This window comes from Pipistrellus kuhlii, unplaced genomic scaffold, assembly GCF_014108245.1.
Source record: "Pipistrellus kuhlii isolate mPipKuh1 unplaced genomic scaffold, mPipKuh1.p scaffold_m20_p_2, whole genome shotgun sequence".
Classification (NCBI taxonomy): Eukaryota; Metazoa; Chordata; class Mammalia; order Chiroptera; family Vespertilionidae; genus Pipistrellus; species Pipistrellus kuhlii.
In genome coordinates, this window is record NW_023425515.1 from 179,291,484 (window position 1) to 179,314,144 (window position 22,661).

At 41.5% G+C, this 22,661-nt stretch overlaps 1 protein-coding gene across 6 annotated transcripts in view; it reads right to left on the reverse strand.

Annotated features, from left to right (window-relative positions):
- Positions 1-21,141, reverse strand: part of PHACTR4 (phosphatase and actin regulator 4) — a 69,753-nt gene extending 48,612 nt beyond the window's left edge. For 4 of the 6 annotated variants that reach the window (XM_036444825.2, XM_036444824.2, XM_045584951.1 and 1 more), the window contains exons 1-2: positions 20,909-21,141; positions 10,035-10,088 (exon numbers count right to left, since the gene is read on the reverse strand). In XM_036444825.2, coding sequence (XP_036300718.1) covers positions 10,035-10,050 — 16 coding nt within the window. In that variant the 5' untranslated portion in view covers positions 10,051-10,088; positions 20,909-21,141. The remainder of the gene's footprint in view (positions 1-10,034; positions 10,089-20,908) is intronic. The other 2 variants (XM_036444823.2, XM_045584953.1) reach the window with 2 other exon arrangements.
- Positions 21,142-22,661: the final 1,520 nt, after the last annotated feature.

The following is a 22,661-nucleotide window of genomic DNA, read 5'->3' on the forward strand; positions in this document are numbered from 1 at the left end:
TCTAGTATGTTAGATGGTGATAAGTGCTATAGAGAAAAATCATTCAGGAAAGGGAGGCAGGGTGGCCGAGAGAGAGAGTGCTGTGTTATAAACCGCGCAGAAGGCCTTAGTGGAAGATGACTGTAGGTAAAGCCCTGAGCCCTGGCCGGCTTGGCTCCGTGGCTGGAGTGTCAGGCCGAGGAGTGAAGGGTTCTGGGTTTGATTCTTGGTTGCAGCCTCAATCCCGGGCCGGTCAGGGCTCATGCAGGAGGCAGCCAATTGATGTGTCTCTCTGACATTGTTTCTCTTTCCCTGTCTCCCCCCACTCATACACTCTGTTTAAAAATCAATGGAAAAAAGATCACTGGGTGAAGATTTTTTTTAAAAAAGGGGGGGGAGACCTGAAGTAAACAAATTCCTCAATTAACTTTCTCTGTCATCTTCCCAATACTTTCAGTTGTTTTTTAAAAATATTTTTTATTGCCCTGCTGGTGTGGCTCAGTGGTTGCACCTCAATCCATGAACCAGGAGGTCACTGTTTGATTCCTGGTCAGGGCACATGCTCGGGTTGCGGGCTCACTGGGTCCCCACTAGGTGATGTGCAGGAGGCAGCCTATCAGTGATTCTTTCTCATCATTGATGTTTATATCCCTCTCTCCCTCTTCCTCCCTCTCTCTGAAAATAAATTTAAAAAACACACACACATATTAAGACAGAGGGTCCTGGGTTTGATTCCAGTCAAGGGCACTTGCCTGGATTATGGGCTCTATCCCCAGTAGGGGGCATGCAGGAGGCAGCCAATCAATGATTGTCTCTCATTGATGTTTCTCTCTCCTTTCCTCTCCGAAATCAATAAAAAATATAATATATTTAAAAGGACATATTAAAATATTTTTATTGATTTTGACAGAGAGAGCGAGAAAGAGAGAGAGAGAGAGAGAGAGAGAGAGAGAGAGAGAGAGAGAGAGAGAGACAGACACAGACACATCGGGTATCGGTAGGCTACTTCTTGCACATCCCCCACCTGGGATCAAGCCTTCAATCTGGGCACATGCACTGACTGGGAATCAAACCGGCAACTCCATGGTGCACAGGCTGACACCCAATCAACTGAGCCACCCAGCCAGGGCAGTTCCTTCAGTTTTAACCGATACAAAAAAAACAAAAACACAACATTTCCAAATGCACTAAAGATAAATATTAATTACACTATAATATATTTTAATGACATAGTTATCAGATGTGCTGCTCAGTTCTCAACTATTTAAAGATGTTTATACTATGGTCAATACTGCCCAATACTATGATCACTAGCTACATATGATTGTTTACATTTACATTAATATTTAATATGTTTATATTAAAGTCAATGTGCAATTCAGTTTCTCCATTGTGCTAGCGACATTTCGGGTGCTCAATAGCCACACTGGACAGTGCAGATATAGAATATATCCATTACTGCAAAACCTTCTATTGGCATGCTGAACCCGAAGGAGTTCTAAAGCACACAGAAGTCTTTCAGTGATAAGAACGCAGTACTTCAAAGCACTAACTCCACGTTTCATCAGCATGTGGTATCCAGTTCCATGGCACCAACTTACTAACTATCAACTACTAAAGGCAGCATACTCTGAAGGAATCTTGACGGTTAAAAAAAAGTTTCCATTTATTCAGTACAAACTGTTGAGCTATTTACACTCTTTCTTTTTGTTTAAAAGGAAAGGCCAGAGTTTATAGTTTGGTTCAGCTGGGTCTTTCTTTATTGTACTTTTTCTTCAGTAACTGAACTACTACTTCTTTTTCTATTTTCAGTTCAAGTCTTTGACTATTAATAATAATTCAAAGCCTAAGAAAAAAAATAATGGTTTTATTTCAATTTACAGAACTACTGAAAATTATATCCATTTGTTACCAACCAAACAACCTCCATCTACTGGCCACTCATGTAATAATATTCTTTCTAGTCCAAATTGTACTTTGTCATGAGCCAAAGGTAGGTTTCATGTAGTTACAATGAAAATGACTGGATAATCTTATCTTAAAGGAAAACATGCTTTATAAAATCACAAGACATTCATAAAAACTAAATCCCAACTGGCCTCCATCAAGGACCAGAAGGTATCAATGATGTGTAGAAACTAACCAGTCAGAAATCAAGTAATGTTCCCGTAAAGTGGCATTCATTGCGGGTGACTCAGAGAGATGACTATTTGCCACTTCTCTCCTTCCTCCTCTCTCTTTCATAACTCTTTGAAACTCATCTGGCCCTTTATTTCACATTAAGTGACTGAGAAAGGAATATAAATATTACCAACACTCAGCCACATATCCAGTGAGAATACCAGAAATGTCTGAGGATAGCTATGTTTGTAAACATTATTCAGAAATTTCTAACATATGTGCAGGAGGATATAGCCATCTTCTACCAAATAAAAATTCTCAGTAATTAACACCTGGTTACACTATGAGCCAAAGTAATTCCTGCAAAAGAACCAAAGATAGGGTATTTCTATCAAACCTGCTTTAGCCAGCAATTTAAATGCACCTTATTTTTTGTTTTCCAAAGAAATATCCATCTCTTTTTGTACCATTCCCTTCCCTCAAAACCTCAGTCTTTCACATCTAGGAGATGAAGCACAGGGGGAAAAGAAGTTATGTATACAATCTCTAAGTTCAAAAAGAGATAATGTTTTGGATTATATATACCTTCCTAAATCTTTTAAAAATATATATATATTTTATTGATTTTTTACAAAGAGGAAAGGAGAGGGATAGAGAGCTAGAAACATCGATGAGAGAGAAACATAGATCAGCTGCCTCCTGCACACTTCCTACTGGGGATATGCCCGTAACCAAGGTACATGCCCTTGACCGGAATCGAACCTGAGATCTTTCAGTCCATGGGCCGACGCTCTATCCACTGAGCCAAACCGATTTCGGCCAAACAAAACCTTTTAGATGCTCCCTGGCTCAGTTGGTTGGAGCATAGTCCTGTGTACTAAAAGGTTGCAGGTTTGATTGCTGGACAGGGAACATATCGAGGTTGGGGGTTTGATCCCTGGTCGGGGCATGCATGGGATGCAACCAATTGATGTTTCTCTCTCTCCCTTCCCTCTCTAAAATCAATGAAAAATATCCTCAGGCGCTGAAACCGGTTTGGCTCAGTGGTAGAGCGTCGGTCTGCGGACTGAAAGGTCCCAGGTTCGATTCCGGTCAAGAGAATGTACATTGGTTGTGGGCACATCCCTGGTAGGGGGTGTGCAAGAGGCAGATGGTCGATGTTTCTCTCTCATCGACATTTCTAACTCTATCTCTCTCCCTTCCTCCTCTCTGTAAAATATCAATAAAATATATATATATTTTAAAATATCCCCAGGTGAGGATTAAATACACATACACACAAACTCCTTCAAGATGTAAATTTGATTGAGTTTTCAACGTGAAAATAATTTATTTTATTGAAAAAGCCCTAAATTAAACAGTATCCAATTAGCTATTAAACACTGTACCCATACTTGCCTTGTTTCCAGGCCTGAGCCCCGAAAGCCTTCAGAATATCTCCTATCCTAAAATCCAAGGAAGAGCTGACTGCCAGTTTGTTGAGTTGATTTCAAAAGAAAAATGAGCCCTGGTTAGTTTGGCTCAATGGATAGAGCGTGGGCCTGCAGACCGAAGAGTTCCAGGTTTGATTCCAGCCAAGGTCACATGCCTGGGTTATGGGCTCAATTCCAGTAAGGAGTGTGGAGGAGGCCGCTGATCAATGATTCTCTCTCATCACTGATATTTCTCTCTCTCCCTCTCCCTTTCACTCTGAAATCAACAAAAATATATTTAAAAACTTTTTTCTATCTTAAAAAACAAACCAACAAAACCACAAAAAACTTCTGGTTCTGACTTGATAGCCAATCAATGTCTCTCTTTTCCTCCCTTTCACTTGCTCTAAGAAAAAATAAAATAAAAAAATGGAAAAAATAGCACTGGGTGAGGATTAACAACAGAACAGATCTTGACCTCCATAAGTTTATGATAGCCTTATAAGATAACAGAAGATATTTCATATATGTTCATAACAATGCTGCATTAAATTTCTACTGAAAACCCAAGGAATAAGATAGAACTAACATCATTTTGGGCATTATTTAATTCCAGAGGCATTTATCTCCTACACCCCAAGGATCTCAAAACTAATTAAGTTCATACTTTGTCCTTCATTCTTAAAGAGAAGGGAGGGAAGGACTGCATCATTAGCACATTTTGAGCTTCAAATGGAAACAACATAACATCACAAAATTTTCCCCATAAGCTTTGAAGTGAAGTGCATGTATTAGCTTTGAGCATGGCTTCTTAACATATGTTCTTAACAGCTAGGAAAACACCCTTTATAATATAATATGATTTATAAATTCAGATACAGAGCAGGAAGGAAATTTGTTTTCATTTGTTTAGGATATAGCTTGTTTTCTACCTCAACAAATGCTCTCCTATTTCCTATTTCCTATGTGATATAAATTCTAACCTAAAGGAGAAACTACCTTGTAAATCTGTTTCCAGAACTCCACACATATGAATAACCTATTTTCAAATTCATATTAATAATCTACTCATTAAATTATTTCATCAAACATATACCCCAAAAAATTTTAAACAAATTGTGTTCACTTCTATAGAAAGAAGGGTATAACAGAAACTTAATGAAGTCAGAAGATTTAAGACATTTTGGGAAGGCTATTTAGTATACATACAGATCCTCTCCTGTATCAAAAAACCTTTGCCCAGGTGCCACCTCCCTGTCTCTTGAGCAGCACCCCCACCCAGCCTGCCTTTCCTTCTTTCCCTCTTTCTTCCCTCAAGCTGAGCCCTTTGCTGAGCCCTCCGCTCTGCTCACTGGCTCACTTCTTCCACAGCTCATTTCTTCATTAAAAAAAAACACCAAAAATTTGCCTGGCTGGCATGGCTCAGTGGTTGAGCATCAACCTATGAACCAGGAGGTTCATTTCCAGTCAGAATACATGCTGGTTTAGGGCGGGATTCCCAGTAGGGGGCATGCAGGAGGCAGCCGATCAACGATTCTCTCTCATCATCGATGTTTCTCTCTCTCTCTCTCTCTCTCTATCCTTGTCCCTTCCTCTCTGAAAATCAATAAAGGGGAAAAATTTAGAAAGAAAAAAAGAGAAAGACGTAAGATTTAGGAAACGAAAGAGGAAACACAGGAGAGAAGCAGAGTCGCCAGGGAACTAGGAATTTTGGGGTGACAGCTGTGTGGCACACCAGACTGAGGCAGACTACTCAGGCTGTCATCACCAAGATCTCTGTTGCCATTTATCCTCTTCTCAAGAATATAGTGCCGGGTGAGCCTTGACTGGTGAATTTCTTCTCAAAATACTCACTTGCCTAATGAGCTCAGAACACTCATTTCACTCCACAGAAGTGTTCTTTATGCTGCAGCTGTGGGTAGGTCACACTTAATTTAGGAAGTACCACAGAACTGCTCTGACCGTATTTCTGCCAATGTCCAACAAACTGTTCACTTCTGAAGAAGGGAGGGAACTACAGAAACTTAACGAAGTTGTCAGAAGCCTGGTCCTTCTCAATACAATTTCCAGGACTAAGTCTTATCTTTGTTCATGATTTTCACAGAAGAAACTTTATGAACCTCAGGAAGCTGAAGTGAGTATGGTCCATCAATCCCTGGGGATCGCTGAGATCCTTTCAGGAGACCGAGAGGTACAACTATATACTTAATAATACTAAAGAATTGTTTGCCTTTTTCACTGTGTTGACATTTGCACTGATGATCCAAAAGCAATGGTGAGCAAAAGTGCTGTTACCCTAACACAAATCAAGGTAGTACCACCAATTTGTAATAGGCCTCATATGCATCACCACTATCCTATCTAATAAAGAGGGAATATGCAAATTGACCATCGTGCCATCACAAAGATGGCGGCGCCCGGTCCCCTTAGTCCTGCCAGGGTCCCCCAGTCTTGGGGATCGCACCACTTGCCTGCCACTAGAGTCCCCCAGTCCTTTCACAGAAAATGGGTTGCCTCAAAAGTTGGTTAAGCTTCTTAGGACAAAAAGCATTCAAAATTTGAAAAGGGAATTCCAACATTTATAAAAGTGTCGACTAGACAATTCAAGGTTATTTCCACTACAACCTTCTATGATTTTGTGATATTAACATTCTGAATTCACATAGTACCAGCTATATTGTATGTAAGCAGATATTACTTAAAGGAATGGCCATTATTATTAAAACAACTCATAAAACCACACTGTTTGTATGTCAAGGACATTCTGTGTGATTTTCCTAACGGCTGGAGTTAATGCCCCTAAACTGGCAGTCAGACATCCCCCGAGGGATCCCATATTGGAGAGGGTGCAGGCTGGGGTGAAGGAACCCCTGGGCCCTAGTGCATGAATTTTGTGCACTGGGCCTCTAGTATAATTAAAGTTAAAAATAACTCCAGCTTTAAGAATGTCCTTGATAAAAATATAAAAATTATTAGTTTTAATAACTCTCAACCCTTTGGTACATGTCTTTTTTTATGTATGATGAAATGGTCAGAATGCATAAAGCATATACTTAAAGTGCAATGGTTACCTTCAGAAAAGGCACTACTTGCATGATTGAGTTGCAAGCTGAGCTAGCCAGTTTTTTTCATAAGATACCATTTTCAAAGGAAAGATTGAATGACAAATTGTTATTCATGCTTAAATATTTGACAGACATTTTCTCAAAAAAGAATAAAAACAAAACCAAACCTGATAGTATGCATTGTCAGTGATATTAAGTCAAACTTTCTAGAGAACATTTAAAATTTGGAAAACATATTCCCTAAAGTGAGCTTAATTTAAAGACTTTTCCAATGAGATCAGTAATGGTATTTACAAATGTTAATACTAACAAAATTAATGGATTTTAAGCTATAAATAAAATGTCTAAACATTTGTCTATGTAGGAAAGGTCCTAGAGGCCATAGGTCAGTCCCACTAGAACTTGATGGATAAAAATCCCTCATTTTATTTTTAAAATAGAAAACATAATTCTTTTTCAATACATCTACATAACTGTTAGCTAAACCAACTTAACAAAATTCTCACCCATATTATACAGACTCCATCTTCTTAGAAACAAACTCATTTTACATTCAGAATCTTTACTTTGTCAAATGGCATTGAGTGCACTATAACTCCATAAACCAAATTCTTATCATATGTATGTTTTGTAAGCAACTAAGAAAAAAAATCATACAATATTTGAAGAGGGGGTGGAGGAAACAGAGAATGAGGCTGGTTGTTAAATATGTAACTATGAATCATTTCCATTTTTTCTAAAATCCACAAATGAATGTATATGTTAATTTACAAATTCCAAGATTTAAAGTATTAGAGGAAAAAATTCACTAGCACAGAAGACAACTTTTTTCTTATATTAGTGATCAAAAGCACATTTCAATTTATGTTTCAATTGACTACTGGCCAACTTTAACTTCCATAGCAACTTTCACTATGTTATTCTCTAATAAATTTAAGTTATAATTAATTTAAGTTAAATTTAACTAGCTTAATGATAAATTTAATTACTTACATTAAATTAAATTTAAGTTATGCTTGAGTTAGGTGATGTAGAAGATCAGAGAGAAAAATAAGTTTCCAGTAAAAACCTTTGGAGTTATTGTATATTACTCTTATTGGCCATATAGACATGTTCTTTAGGATTTGTCACCAGACAATTACAATCAACTTGACTTACTAAGTTAAATTGTTCATAAATATCCTCTCAAGAATTACTAGTAACTTGGGCCCTAGCTGGTTTGGCTCAGTGGATAGAGCATCAGCCTGTAAACTGAAAGGTCCCAGGTTCCATTCCGATCAAGGGCACATGCCCGGGGTGTGGGCTCAGTCCCCAGTGGGAGACTTGCAGGAAGCAGCCAATCCATGATTCTCTCTCATCATAGATGTTTATATGTATCTCTCCCTCTTCCTCCCTCTCTGAAATCAATAAGTATATATTTTAAGAAAATCACAAATATATTATTTTTTAAAAAAAAGAATTAACTTGGTAATGAAACTATAAATTTATGAATAAAGTACTGACTGCCCTCTGGTGTTCTATATAAGGATTTCACTGATGAACTATATGTAAGTACCCTTTCTTCGGGGAGGGGGGTAGGAATCCTACAGAAGCCACTTAGGATCATTAAAATAAAGGTGACCAACCATGGTGGTTCAGGGGTTGATCACTGAACTATGAACCAAGAGGTCAGGGCACTTGCCTGGGTTGCAGGCCTGATCCCCAGTAGGGAGTGTACAGGTGGCTTATCTACTAATCTATGATTCTCTCTCCTCACTGATTTTTAAAAATATATATATTTTATTGGCTTTTTTATAGAGAGGAAGGGAGAGAGATAGAGAGTCAGAAACATCGATCAGCTGCCTCCTGCACAGCCCCTACTGGGGATGCACCCAAAACCAAGGTACATACCCTTGACCAGAATCAAACCTGGGACCTTTCAGTCCGCAGGCTGATGTTCTATCCACTGAGCCAAACCGGTTTCGGCTCATCACTGATATTTGTATTTCTCCCTTCCTCTCTTAAGTCAATAAAAAATATTTTTTTTAAATCAAAGGAGAAATTCAGATTTTGTAAGATTTTCAGGAACAGTCTTCTCACTGAACTGAGTGGCTCAGTCATCTGGGCACCATCCCATACACCAAAGGCTGTGGATTGATTCCCCTTCAGGGCACATATCTAGGTTGCAGTTTTCATCCGTGATCAGAGGCAATGTATGGGATGGAACTGATCAATGTTTCTCTCTCTCCTCCACACTTCCTCTCTCTCTAAAAAAGAAGAAGAAGGAAAAAGTCTTCTCAAAGCCTGGCTATTAATCTGAGCTATCTGATTACTTGTACAAGTAGGTCAAAGTGCCTAACTAACCACAGTCATCTGCAGTAACTGGACATGACAAGAATGTAAACTTGGTAACATCTTTACTATACTTCTTCAAGTTACACTGGCATCCCCCCCCCCCCCCCCCCCAATTTGGTAAAATATATTCAGCAATGATAAATCTAATAAGGGGTTACTTTCCAAAATATATAAGGTACTCATGTAGCTTAACAAAGGAAGACAAACAATCCAAATAAAAACTGGGCAAAGAACTTAAACAGACACTTTTCCAAAGTGGACATACAGATGGGCCAAGAGACATGTGAAAAAATGCTTCAGGTCACTGATTGTCAGAGAGATGTAAATTCAAACGACAACGAGGTATCACCTCACACCTGTCAGAATGGCTATCCTCAACACATCAACAAGTGACAAGTGCTGGCCAGGTTGTGGAGAAAAGTGAACCCTAGTACACTGCTGCTGGTGGGATGCAGACTGGTGCAGCCACTGTGGAAAACAGCATGGGGTTTCCTGAAAAATTAAAAATGGAGCTGCCATTTGATATAGTGATCCCACTTTTAGGAATATATTCTAAGAAACCCGAAACATCAATCAGAAAGAATATATGCATCCCTATGTTCATAGCAGCACAATTTACAATAGTTAAGATCTAGAGATAGCCCTAGTGCCCGTCAATAGATGAGTCGATAAAAAAGATGCAGTACATTTATACCATGGAATACCATGCAGCTGTAAAAAAGAAGGATCTCTGACCCTCTGAGACAGCATGGAGGGACTTGGGGAATATTATGTTAAGTGAAATAAGTCAGTCAGAGAAAGACAAGTATCACATGATCTTACTCATCTGTGAAATCTAATGAACAAAATAAACTAATGAACAAAATAGATCCAGAGACACAGAAGCATGGAACAGGCTGACGAACCTCAAAGGGAAGGCGGGGGTGGGTGGGGAGACATTAACCAGGGAACTTATAGGTATATACTGTATATGCATAACCCATGGACACAGATAATAGTGTGGTGAAGACCTGGGGAGGGGAGCGAGGGCAGGGTAGAGAGGGTCAATGGGGAGGAAAAAAGGGGAGACATCTATAATACTCATAACAATAAAGATGAATTTTTTAAAAATATAGATACTCACCCAATGGATCTTCCATGCCACTATTAACCAGTTTAGGGAAGTAGGGTATAGTTTCTAAAAAGAGAAAATAATAAATAAAATATTTAAAACATAAAATCCATCATGCTTTTTAAAAAAATATATACCCATTTCAGTATCAGTGATTATAATTTAAAACTGGAACATCATAGAAATGTACAACTTACTGAGAACATTGCTAACTGAGATTTATTTTCAAAGGGTTGAAATATATATTCATAATTTAAAAATATCATGAATATCTTGGAAGGAATTAGTTTGCCTAAAGAAAGTAGAAGTTATTTTTTATATAAAAGGATGGTTTAGTAAGTTATAAGTTTAGAATGATCAAATATGAAAATAAAGCAAAAAAAATGTTTTGAAAGAAATGTAACGAAGTATAGATATCCAACCTCCTTTACCCTTAATTAAGAGAAGGATCTAATCTGCCAATCTTGCTTCCTATCTCTTTCATGGTTTGGATCCCAAGGGAATTTCCTAATAAACAGTCTGAATTCTAAACTCCAATTCAGAGGGTTTTTTCAGAGAACAAGTACCTACTAATAGTTGGTGCCATAAGTGATCTGAGAAAATTGGAAATACAATGTAGTTTTGGAGTTGAATTGCTCACAGACTAGATGGCAATCAGGACTCCATATCTGGTGGTGGGCGTAACACAGACAATCCATGGCCCCAGGTGCTGGTCTGATTCTCACACTTTCTCCAGTGGTGGAGAGTGCTGTCTGTCTGTGGAAGGGAACACGCTAGTTGACCAGATGTATCAGGCACGTGGAAAGTCAGAGGAAACAGTTGACTATGACAATGAAATTGAATAGCTATTATTAAATTCAGTTGAAGCTCTAGAAAAAGCTAACAAAAAGCTAAGAGGGATTAACAGTCAAGTGAAAGTCAAAAATGAAACCCACAGGACCCGCCAGGTAAACACACAAACAGGCTTTTCTCTGTGGCGGCAGGAGGTCAGAAAACACTGAAGACCAGGCTCGTCAGAATAGCCCAGCTCCGAAGAAAGTTAACTCTCAGCCAGGGAAGTGTGCTATGTCAACATCCAGACCCTGATTAGGAGAAAGGGGCTCTAATCCATAAGATGGAGGCAAGAGCTGAAGCCTTCCCAAAATCTCAAATACCCAGATACTCCTTAACCCCTCCTGCCTACAAAGGTGGCCCTGTAAGAGCTAGCACTCTCTCCGCACTTGAAGGACTCCCCCAACTGCTTAATAAAACTGCCCCCTAAGGATCTGCCACCTCCATGCCCCCTGGCTCATAGGCCTTTAATCTACAGTAGGTCAGTACTGTGTCTGATAAGGTCAGAACTAGAACATCAGAGAGTGACGCAAGAAACTTAGCCAGCAGGTACCAGGGGAGTACAAATGTGACCGAATTCTGAGTGTGTCTGAACATGAGGACAGAACATCCATCCATCCATCTATAGGATGGTTTAGTAAGTTATAAGTATATGTGTGTACATATACATATACATATACATATACATATACACATACATATACATAATGCCAGCATTTGTAATGACCAGAACAACGGGTTGCTATGCTGCCCACTGTGATCAGCAAACTGGCCCGATCTGGGGTTGGGATTGGTGGCCAACCCCCTCACGGCCCTTCCCCTGGCTGGCCCCACTCCTGATCATGCTAAGATTGTGGGTTCAAACTCCAGTCAGGGCACATACAAAAATCAAACAATGAGTGTATAGCCCTAGATCAGTGGTCGGCAAACTGCGGCTCTCGAACCACATGTGGCTTGTGAGACATTGTTTACTGCTCTGTAGACTAATGAATTCGCCGATCACTGACCTAGACTCTCGATTCCAATAATTACAGGCTGTTGTTGTTCCTTGTGATTAAGCCCCTATCCCATTGGTCGGCAAACTCATTAGTCAACAGACTCGCAAGCCGCGCAGTTTGCCAATCCCTGCCCTAGACGGTCTGGCTCAGTGGACAGAGCATCGGCCTGAGGACTGAAGGGTCCCAAGTTAGATTACGGTCAAGGATGCATGCCCGGGTTGCCAGCTCGAACCTTAGTAGGAGATGTGCAGGCTGGCAACCAATCTATGATTCTTTCTCAGCATTGTTGCTTCTCTCTCTCTCTCTCTCTCTCTCTCTCTCTCTCTCTCTCTCTCCCCCTTTCCCTTTCCCTTCTCTGAAATCAATAAAAATATATTTTAATAAAACAAAAAATGAGTGTATAAATAAATGAAACAAATTGACATTTCTTTCCCTACCTCTCTTTAAAATCAATAAATAAAAATTTAAAAAGAATGTCCAAACCTGTAGAAAATTTTGAGTTTGAGTTAAAACGAATGGCAATGGCAAGGAAGCAAGACCTCAAATATTTCAGAGAATGACAGTTTGCTGCTCCTTTTATGCATTTGGAACTAAGAAAGAAATGTAAGGAAGATTACATGAAAGTGGGAGAAAGCCAGGCAGGAATTGGATCACAGGACAGTTAAGATTCTGTGCCCTCTTTCAGGAGTCTAGAAAAGAGAATTACTTCTGGCATTCCAAAGGTGTGCTAATCTATATGCACAGGAATAAACAGGCTTGCCCAGCAGGTGTTGCTCCGTGGCTGAGCATCGACCTATGAGCCAGGAGGTCACAGTTCAATTCCCAGTCAGGGCACATGCTGGATTTACAAATTTGATTCCCAGTGTGGGGCCTGCAGGAGTCAGCCAAATAATGATTCTCTCTCATCATTGATGTTTCTATCTCTCTCTCCCCTCTCCTCTAAAATTTTATATATATATATGTGTGTATATATACATATATATGTATATATACACATATATATGTATATATGTATATATGTATATATGTATATATACATATATATGTACACACACACACACACACACACACACACTAATAAGAACAACAACAAAAAGCTCACATGGCTTGCTTAAACCTTTTACTAAAGAAGTTACAGGCCTGGTGCGTAACTACCCACTATGACATGACCAGTTGGGAATTTATGATCAGATCACCCTATGAGGTTACTTTCTGTTAGATTTATTACAGTGCCCCTTTTTCATCTACAGTAACACTAAAATGAACCAAGGATAGATCAAGATGCTGAAGGCAGTCACCCCAACAAAAAAATCAGACCCCTATGCCCAGTTTCTGGACCTGAATCAATTTCCGATCCTGAACGCTCTGACTGAAGGAGTCCAGGTACCCAGGAGAAAGGAGCCAGTTAATATCAAAACAAATGTAATAATTCCCTAAGAAATCTATGGCTCCAAGACCTAATATGCTCCTCCACTTACAGTTTAATACTCTGCAGTTGCTGTCTTAAAATTCTTAATAATTTTATCTATAAATGTGTGTTCTGTAAGTGAAGTCTGATGGGGAAAATGAAACGTGCTGGGGGCTTAAAGCTCACACACATGATCTATCTCCTGCTTTCCCAGGAGGGGCCTCTTGACCACACCCTCTGGCCCCGCCTGGCCGTCCTTTCCTTGCCTGGGCTTGGGAGAACCACGGCACTTTTAGTGGGCAATTTCTCTTACTCGTTCTCAATCAGGAGTACTGGGCACACAAATAACGTAGTTGGTCCTGCTTAGGGCCATTCATTCAGGTAACTGTAAACTGTTTTGAGGACAGGTTGACATTGACATCTGGAGTCTGGAAGTGTCATCATGGACTTAACAGGACCAGAAAATAAATTGGGTCCTGGCCCAAGATCCAGCTCACGATGGGCCCACTGGGTCTTTGGACCCTTCTGGTAGTCATTTCCCAGGGCCCTGAGTATATAACTGAGATATATGTGGAAATTAGCACACCCCCATTTTTAAAAATTTTTGAGAGTACGTTTATTAAAGCTGGGGACAATGAAACAAGGAAGGGCCTAGGATAGAAAAGCAACTGGAGAGAGCCTGAGCCTACTCTGGCTCTCTTGAAACAACGTGGGCAAGCAGTGAGCTGTTAGCTTACTGGGAAGTCAGGGAGAAGGGGGCTTCGGAGGCAGATTCAGGAGGTTAGCCCAGGATGAGCTGCTGCTACCCACTGTTCTGGTTGCAAGTATCATGGAGACCCTTAGAGTTTAGGAGGAAGAAAATTCTCTTAAATAGGAGATTCGGTGGGTGTGCTCCAAGGAGGGTATGCCAGTGCAAACCCCATTTTGAATGCTTGGCATGTGGGATATTATCTAATATTTATAACTATTAAACTGGAAATATGTTTATTTTAAAATATAAACAAGAACTGTAAATTGTTAGTAGCACTGAATATTAGAGGACTGATGTTGACAATTTGGTAATGCCAATAAAGCAATATATAAATGTTCATGCCTACTAATTTCATATTAAAAGAAAAACAACACATTACAATAAAAAGGCCTACATGTGTCATTATTTGTAATAACTATTAACTATTTGTAATCTATAATAACAAAAGCATAATATGCTAATTAGACTGGACGGTCTTCCAACCTAATGTCCTTCCTTCCAGACAAAGTTGCAATGGCGGGCGGGGGGGGGGGGGGGGGGGGGGGGCATGAGAGCAAGGGCGGGGCCAATTTCATGCAACGGCCTCTAGTGGTTAAATAAACTGAGGCCAACCACACAGGAATCTTTAACTCAGCTTATCTGCACATACGGGTACTGTTTAGTTGGGAGTATGAAGAGATAAACTGCATATGAAAAAGTGCCTGTAGATATATAGACAAGATATGGATGAATAATTAATCCTTTATACCAATTTTTAAAAATGTTTTTATTGCCGAAACCAGTTTGGCTCAGTGGTAGAGCGTCGGTCTGCGGACTGAAAGGTCCCAGGTTCGATTCCGGTCAAAGGCATGTACATTGGTGGCGGGCACATCCCCAGTAGGGGGTGTGCAAGAGGCAGCTGGTTGATGTTTCTCTCTCATTGACATTTCTAGCTCTCTATCCCTCTCTCCTCCTCTCCGTAAAAAATCAATAAAATATATATATTTTAAATTTTTTTATTGATTTTTAGAGGAGGATGGAAACAGGAGAGGAAGAATGGGTTGAGGGAGAGGAGGAGGAGGGGGGAAAACATCAATCAGCTGCTTCTTGCAGGCCCCTTACTGGGGATCCAGCCCGCAACTCGCAACCTGCAACCCGGGCATGGGCTCTGACAGGGAATCCAACCGGTGACCCCTTGGTGCATGGGATGGCGCTCAGCAAACGGAGCCACACTGGCCAGGGCCTTTATACCAATTCTGACACTGTGTTGCCAAGCAAAGTCAAAGTAGAGAGTGAGCAGCTGCTAGGGGAAATCCAGTACACTGGTTATCACCAGATGGCATGTGCAGGGTAAAGTCTGGCTAGGGAGTCCTCTGTAACAGATTAAATGAGTTCTACCAGAATTAGCTATCCACAGGGAAAATAAACCAAGTAATGCACTGTTCTTTCAGACTGTCATAAAATTGTTATTTACCTTTAAACAAAATACAGTTGGCATCTTTCTAAAAAATAGTCCTGGAAAGTTGGCTGACAAGTACACATTTGAGACAATAAATGTATAATAGAAAATCTTTAACAATGGGATTTTTTAAGGCATAGATTTGATTCAAGATTAGAATCTGTTTTAAACGTATACCTGAAAAAACATTTGGCAACATCATATACTACATAATGAATCTCTAAACTCAGTGCACTGACAGTTCTCACCCCCTGAGAGGCTTCCTTTCCATAAAGTACTCCAAACTCAAAGGATGCCCTTTAAACTGGTTCTCCCTCCCTCACTTCCTCCCTCCTGCATCATGGATCATAGCGCGACCCCCTTTTCCTTTGCCTGAGAGAATAACTTCTCATACTTATTAAACAGTTTACAAAGACCTCTTACATCCATTATCTCATCTGATACATCTAAAGAAATTATTAGCCCTATTTTACAAATGAAGAAACTAAAGTATAAAGAGGTTAGTTGACTTGGACATTCACAACTAGGAATGTCCACGGTCTTCAGACTCTAAAGGTAGTAAATGCATTATGTACTGAGTAAATATGTCAGAATTTTCAAATTGTCAAACACCTGGTGCTTTACACAATAAAGAAGTTAAATTGAGCCCTAGCCAGTTTGGTTCAGTGGATAGAGCATCGGCCTTCAAACTATTATAAAAAGTCCCAGGTTCAATTCCGATCAAGGGCACATGCCTGATTGCGGTCTTAATCCCCAGTGGAGAGCATGCAGGAGGCAGCCAATCAGTGATTCTCTCTCATCATTGATGTTTCTCTCTCTCTCTCTCTCTCTCTCTCTCTCTCTCTCTCTCTCTCTCTCTCTCCCTCTCCCTCTCCCTCTCTCTCTCTCTCCCTCCCTCTCTCTCTCTCTCTCTCTTCCTCTGTTACTTACTCCTTGAAGTTGCACAATAAACAGGACAGATTTTATTTAGTAAGTCCTTACTTACTGTCTGACTCCTCTGTCTTTCACCCCACCCCTAATCAGTCTATAAGCTCCCAAAGGGAAAAGACTTCTCTTGTTTTCAATGCTCTATCCATAAAGTTGGTCTACAACAGTATTTAGAACTATTTCAGAAAGCCTACTGTATTCTAAATACTGAATGAATGAATTGCTTTGAAAATGAAGAAGACCAACAGCAAAAAACACAAAGGAAAAAGTTCCTTCCAGCACCGACTGGGTAGCTCAATTGATTAGAGCGTTGTTCCAGTGTGCTGAGGTTGCAGGTTCAATCCCTGGTCAGGGCACATACAAGAATCAACCAATGTCCATACTAACCAAAGCAATCTATAGATTCAATGTTTTCCCCATTAAAATACCAACGGCATACTCCACAGACCTAGAACAAGCTCTCCAAAAATTCATCTGGAATTAAAAAAGCCGCCGAATGGCTGCAGCAATCCTGAGAAAGAAGAACAAAGTAGGAGGGATCTCAATACCAGATAACAAGCTATATTACAAAGCCACTGTTCTCAAAACTGCCTGGTACTGGCACAAGAAGAGGCATACAGACCAATGGAATAGAATAGAGAACCCAGAAATCGACCCAAACCATTATGCTCAATTAATATTTGGCAAAGAAGGCAAGAACATACAATGGAGTAAAGACAATCTCTTCAATAAATGGTGTTGGGAAAATTGGACAGATACATGCAAAAAAATGAAACTTGACCACCGACTTACACCACACACAAAAATAAACTCAAGCCGGGACCGGTTTGGCTCAATGGATAGAGCGTCGGCTTGGGGACTGAAGGGTCCCAGGTTCGATTCCGGTCAAGGGCATGTACCTTGGTTGCGGGCACATCCCCAGTAGGGGGTGTGCAAGAGGCAGCTGATCGATGACTCTCTCTCATCGATGTTTCTAACTCTCTATCTCTCTCCCTTTCTCTCTGTACAAAATCAATAAAATATATAAAAAATAAAAAATAAACTCAAAATGGATAAAAGACTTAAACATAAGAAGGGAAACCATAAAAATATTAGAGGAATCCAAAGGCAGCAAAATCTCAGACACAGGCTAAAGCAGAATCTTCACTGATACAGCCCTAAGGCAATGGAAACTAAAGAGAATCAACCAATGAATGCATAAATAAGTGGAGTAATAAATCCATGTTTCTCTTGTTTCTCTTTCTCTCTCCCTTCCCCGCTCTAAAATTAATATTTTTTTTTTAATTCCTTCCATTAGGATGGCATAGTAAGAGAGTTGAAACAGGCTTCTACTAGTTAGAAAGGCTAGACTAATTTTACTGACTCAAGTCCATTGGCATGTTAGTACTTTACCTAAAAAGAATTTAAGTAAGGGAAGTGAAGGAGGTTTCTATTTCTGATGCCACATTCATGGCATGTTCTGACATAAAAACTGCAGGTTTAAAACTGATTAAAATTTTTACTAAAAGCAAAAACGACAGGTAACATTTTCTTGATTGTTGACTCTTTGGCTAGAAAAGTATCTAAATTTCATTTTTCCTTCAATGTTAGTTCCAGCAGCCAAAGTTGCTTTATATAATTTGTTCTCCAACATATTTCTCATAAACCTAGAAGCAAAGATTAGTTAAAACCTTTTAGTAAATAAACATTTTAGTAATAATTAGTGAAAACCTCAGCCTAAGAACTGACCACCCTTTCCCCCCCTAGGGATCCATAAAATTGCCATTCTGTCTTGGTACAAAGTAATCTAGCATACCATTAGACAAAGTAATGGCACCAACTTCCAGTATGACATTGTTTATAATTCTAGAAACTACAGTTCCTTAAAAATCAGTTTGCTCTGGCCGAAACTGGTTTGGCTCAGTGGATAGAGCGTCAGCCTGCAAACTGAAGGGTTCCAAGTTCGATTCCGGTCAAGAGCATGTACCTTGGTTGCGGGCACATCCCCAGTAGGGGGTGTCCAAGAGGCAGCTGATCGATGATTCTCTCTCATGGATGTTTCTAACTCTCTATCCCTCTCTCTTCCTCTAAAAAAAAAAAAAAAAAATCTATCTATCTATCTATCTATATATATGTGTGTGTGTGTGTGTGTGTGTGTGTGTGTATATATATATATATATGTGTGTGTGTGTGTGTGTATATATATAATTTTTTTTAATCAGTTTGCTCTGGTTGGAAAATATTTTCATTATTTTCTCCAATATTTAAATGTCAGTAAATAACAAGGTGTTGGATGTATGATGTGTAACTGAAATAGGTGTGAGATAATGGAAAGAACACTGGGCTTGAAGTATGGTTTGCTCTATTTTCTACCTAGTGAACTCTGTGACCTTGGGCAAGTCACAGAACATCTTAGAGGCTGCAGGTTTAACATTAGTCAGTCATAGCACGAAAGAACAACCACCTCACGGAATTATAGTGAAAATGGAATCACACAATGTACATGAGGCCCTATCCAGATAGCTCAAGAGTGTCCTCCCCATAAACCAAGGAAGGTTGCTGGTTCAATCCTGGTCAGAGCACATACAAGAATCAACCAATGAATACATAAATAAGTGGAACAATAAATTAATGTTTCTCTTTCTTCTCTCCCCCTTCCTCTTTCTCTCGAAAATCAATAAAATAATAATACATAAGCTGTTGTTGTTTTTTAAAAAATAACAGTACTGGCATGTTTGAAGAAATAGCCAACAGCTGTTCCTTAGACAGTTTTTAAACTACTAGAACAATTCTGTGGATGCTTCTTCAAAATATAGCCAGGAAAACACAACCATTCCCCACTCCTTGCTAGATTAAAAATTGAAGAACAACTGTATTATAGACTCTATCCCTGCCCTAGCCGGTTTTGCTCAGTGGATAGCGTATGAGCCTGCAGACTTTAGGGTTCCTGTTCCATTCCAGTCAAGGGCACGCATCTTGGTTGCAGGCACCTCCCCCGCGCCCGTCCCGCCCTGGTCCTGGGGTGCGTAGGAGGCAACCAATGGATTTGTTTCTCTCACATCCCAGCTCCTCTCTGACTTTCCCTCTCATCCCCTCCCCCTAAAAATCAATGGAAAAATACCCTCTGCTGAGGATTCACAACAGACCTCTATCCCTATACAATATTACTAACACAATCTGATTCTCAGAACAAATCACTTCCATCATGAGCTTTTACTATGAGATATGCAAATAATAAAGTGCAAAGGGCTTTGTTTGCCAACATGGCCAACGTGGGAATTTAACCTACACAACTTCAATAACCTTCCCTGGTTTGTGTCAAGCAGTCCTGCTTGTCCTCATTTCAGAGACTTGAAATTCCAAATCTTTTTCCAAACGGAATATCTGCGTTACAAAGCGTTGTCTTAAGCTGAATACCTGCAATTCAGTCTTCCAACGGGACAGACATAGTCACTATGATCTAGCAAAGTTTGGTCCGACCCACCAGATTCACGCGTTGCAGTAAGGACCATGGTATTACCTCTATTCTAGCAAACTGGCTTCATCCCTTTTACTTGGTGAAATAGCCCTTTTATTATTATTATTATTATTATTATTATTATTATTATTATTTGCTTTCTAGAAGCCACTAAGTTTGTTTTCTCTATAAAGCAGACCCTTCTGTGAATGGACGTTTTCTTTTGTCGTTTTAAGCAGAATCAGTAAGAAAAGATGTCGGGGGGCTCAAGTGCTGTAGCCTCTTTCAGCAGGCTATGAATGAACAGGCTGCTCGCCGCTACAAATCACTCTCTCTCCTCCGAGTTTCGAGAGGTGTGCGACCCTGGAGCCCATCCGCAATCCTGGAGCCCGTCCGCCGGGGTTCTCTGCTCCTCCGATCACAGCGGCGCCAACAGACATCGCGGCACATCCTGACCTTTCCGTCTCCCCGGGAGCGGGGCTCGCTTCTTTCCAAAGCACAATCCCCTGCCAACAACATGCCGGACCCAGCGCGTGCCCTCCGTCGCCCGGGGCTGACGGTTAAGAGCCGGACAGTATCCCCGAGTTCCCAACAGAAACTCCGTCCGCCGCCGCCTGCTCCCCGGGCTTCCGCCCTGCCCCGCCGGGACGCCGGGTCTGCAGCCCGGCCGGTTTGAAAAATGGACTTTGACCCGATCCGGTTCCCGTAACCGGATCCCCAGGGACCGGTCCCAGGCGGGGACGCTCCGGGGGCTCCCCGGGGAGGCAGCGCCAGGCGCGGGCACAAAGGGCCGGGAAGCACCCAGACAAAAGGGCCCCGCCAAGCCGCCCGGGGCGGAGGGCGAGCCGGCGCGGGAGCTCCGCGGGCGGGAAGGTCCCGCCGGCCGTGGTGGGAGGGCGCAGGGGGAGGAGGGCGCAGGGGGAGGCGGCCGCCCCGGCCCGTCCCGTCCGCCGCCCGCAGCCACCGCGGCCCGAGCCGTTTCCCTCCCCCCGGGCTGCGACCCCCCGGCGGAACCAAGAACGCGACCCCAGCCTGAGGAGCGGCCGCAGCCGGACCCGGGCACTTCCCGCTCCCTTTTCCTCGCTTGTGGAACTCACCGGGGTCGCCGCCGCCGCCTCCTCAGCCTCCACAGAAGTTTCCCCCGGAAATCCTACTTGGCCCACCGGCCGCCAGCGGCAGCCAGAGCCTTCGGCCCCCGGGCGGGGGGACAGGGAGCGGGCCGGACAGTGAGGGGCAGGAAGTGTCGCCGCGGGGGCTCACGGGACTTGTAGTCCCCCGTCCCGGCCAGCTCTGGTGGGGCCGACAAAATGGCGGAAACGGCTCGCTGTTTGCTCCCCGGGCGGTCGCCCCACGCGGCTGCCCCACACGGCCTCTCCGGGCATGCGCCGCCCACGGGAGCCCCGCGCGGAGGAGAGTTTGGGCACTTTTCCTGGCATTGAGGGGGACAAAGGTCTGTGGACTTGGAAGGGCAGAGTCCACTATACCGAGCTCCAGGCAGTGCCTAAGGTGGCAGCTGATGTAAGGGTTCTGTTTTAGAAAACTGCGGCCTGATGTCAAGTATAATCTCCCCAAAAGAAACACACACACACACACACACACACACACACACACAAAACTATTCACGGCCAATTTGAAGTGCAATAAATTTAGAAGCAAGTTCCCTCAGTTTTGTGCATAAGGAAGAAACTCGTTCTTAATGTCTTCAGCCCGTTAAATCCAGTTATTCTACATTGCAAATACCTCAGTTCCTTTCCATTTTCTCCACTGCCATCACTTGGAGGAAGTCACCAACATCTCTCTCCAAAACCCACTAGTGTCAGGCCTCCAGGGGAAGCAAGGTAGGGAAAACTGTTATTGGACTAGGGGATAGCTAACAAAGTTGTGTGCTCCCTCCTCTCTCTCTCTCTCTCTCTCTCTCTCTCCTCTTTCATTCATTATGAAGCATGGTGGTCCTTCCTTTGGAAAACTGCTGTTTGAACTACTCTGTTATTCTTAAAAAGTCTCTTATTCTGGAGGTCAACTCTTATTTTTAGATAGTCCCTTATTCTGAAAAGTAACTTCGTTTTTTAGTTTAGCTTAATTAATAGAAAAGATAAACCTAACTGTCTGACCTTGCAAGCTAGCCATCTAACGTAAAGGGCGGATACGCTGATACTGATAATACTCCCATGCCGAGTGTCTGTATAAATATGATATGTATTCAAGGTTACAGGTGTTTGTTAGATATGATATGTACTCAATGTTACAAATTGTCTATAAACATAATTTACACAAGGACCTAAATTCTGAACTCCTTTGGGTGTTCAGAATTTGACAGAGGTAACCTGCTCTGAACCTGTGCGCAATAAAGATGACTTCTAACTGATTGGCTCATTAAGGCATTTTGTCCAGCTCGCTGATTTGCGGATACAAGAATTGATTTTATACAAAGAGAAGAAAGGAGAGAAAAAACAAAACATCGATTAGTTGTTCCACTTATTTACGCATTGATTGCTTGCTTCTTATATGTGCCCTGACCAGAAATCAAACCCGAAATGTTGGGTGATCAGGAGGATGCTCTAACCAGCTGATCTATGTAGCCAGGGTCCGTGTGCTCTCTTGAAGGTGGTTATGCTTCCCAGGATCTGAAAAAGAGGCATTTCCGAAGTGTGTTAATCTTGATGCACAAAAACCATGGCCAGGACTTGCTGGATGCAAAGATAACCTTTTACTGGGGAAGTGATAGGCTTGAGGGTGACTACCCTTCATGACCTGCCCAGTTAGGAATTTATGATCAGATCATCCTGTGAGGTTACTATCAGATTTTTAAAAAATATATTTTATTGATTTTCCACAGAGAGGAAGGTAGAG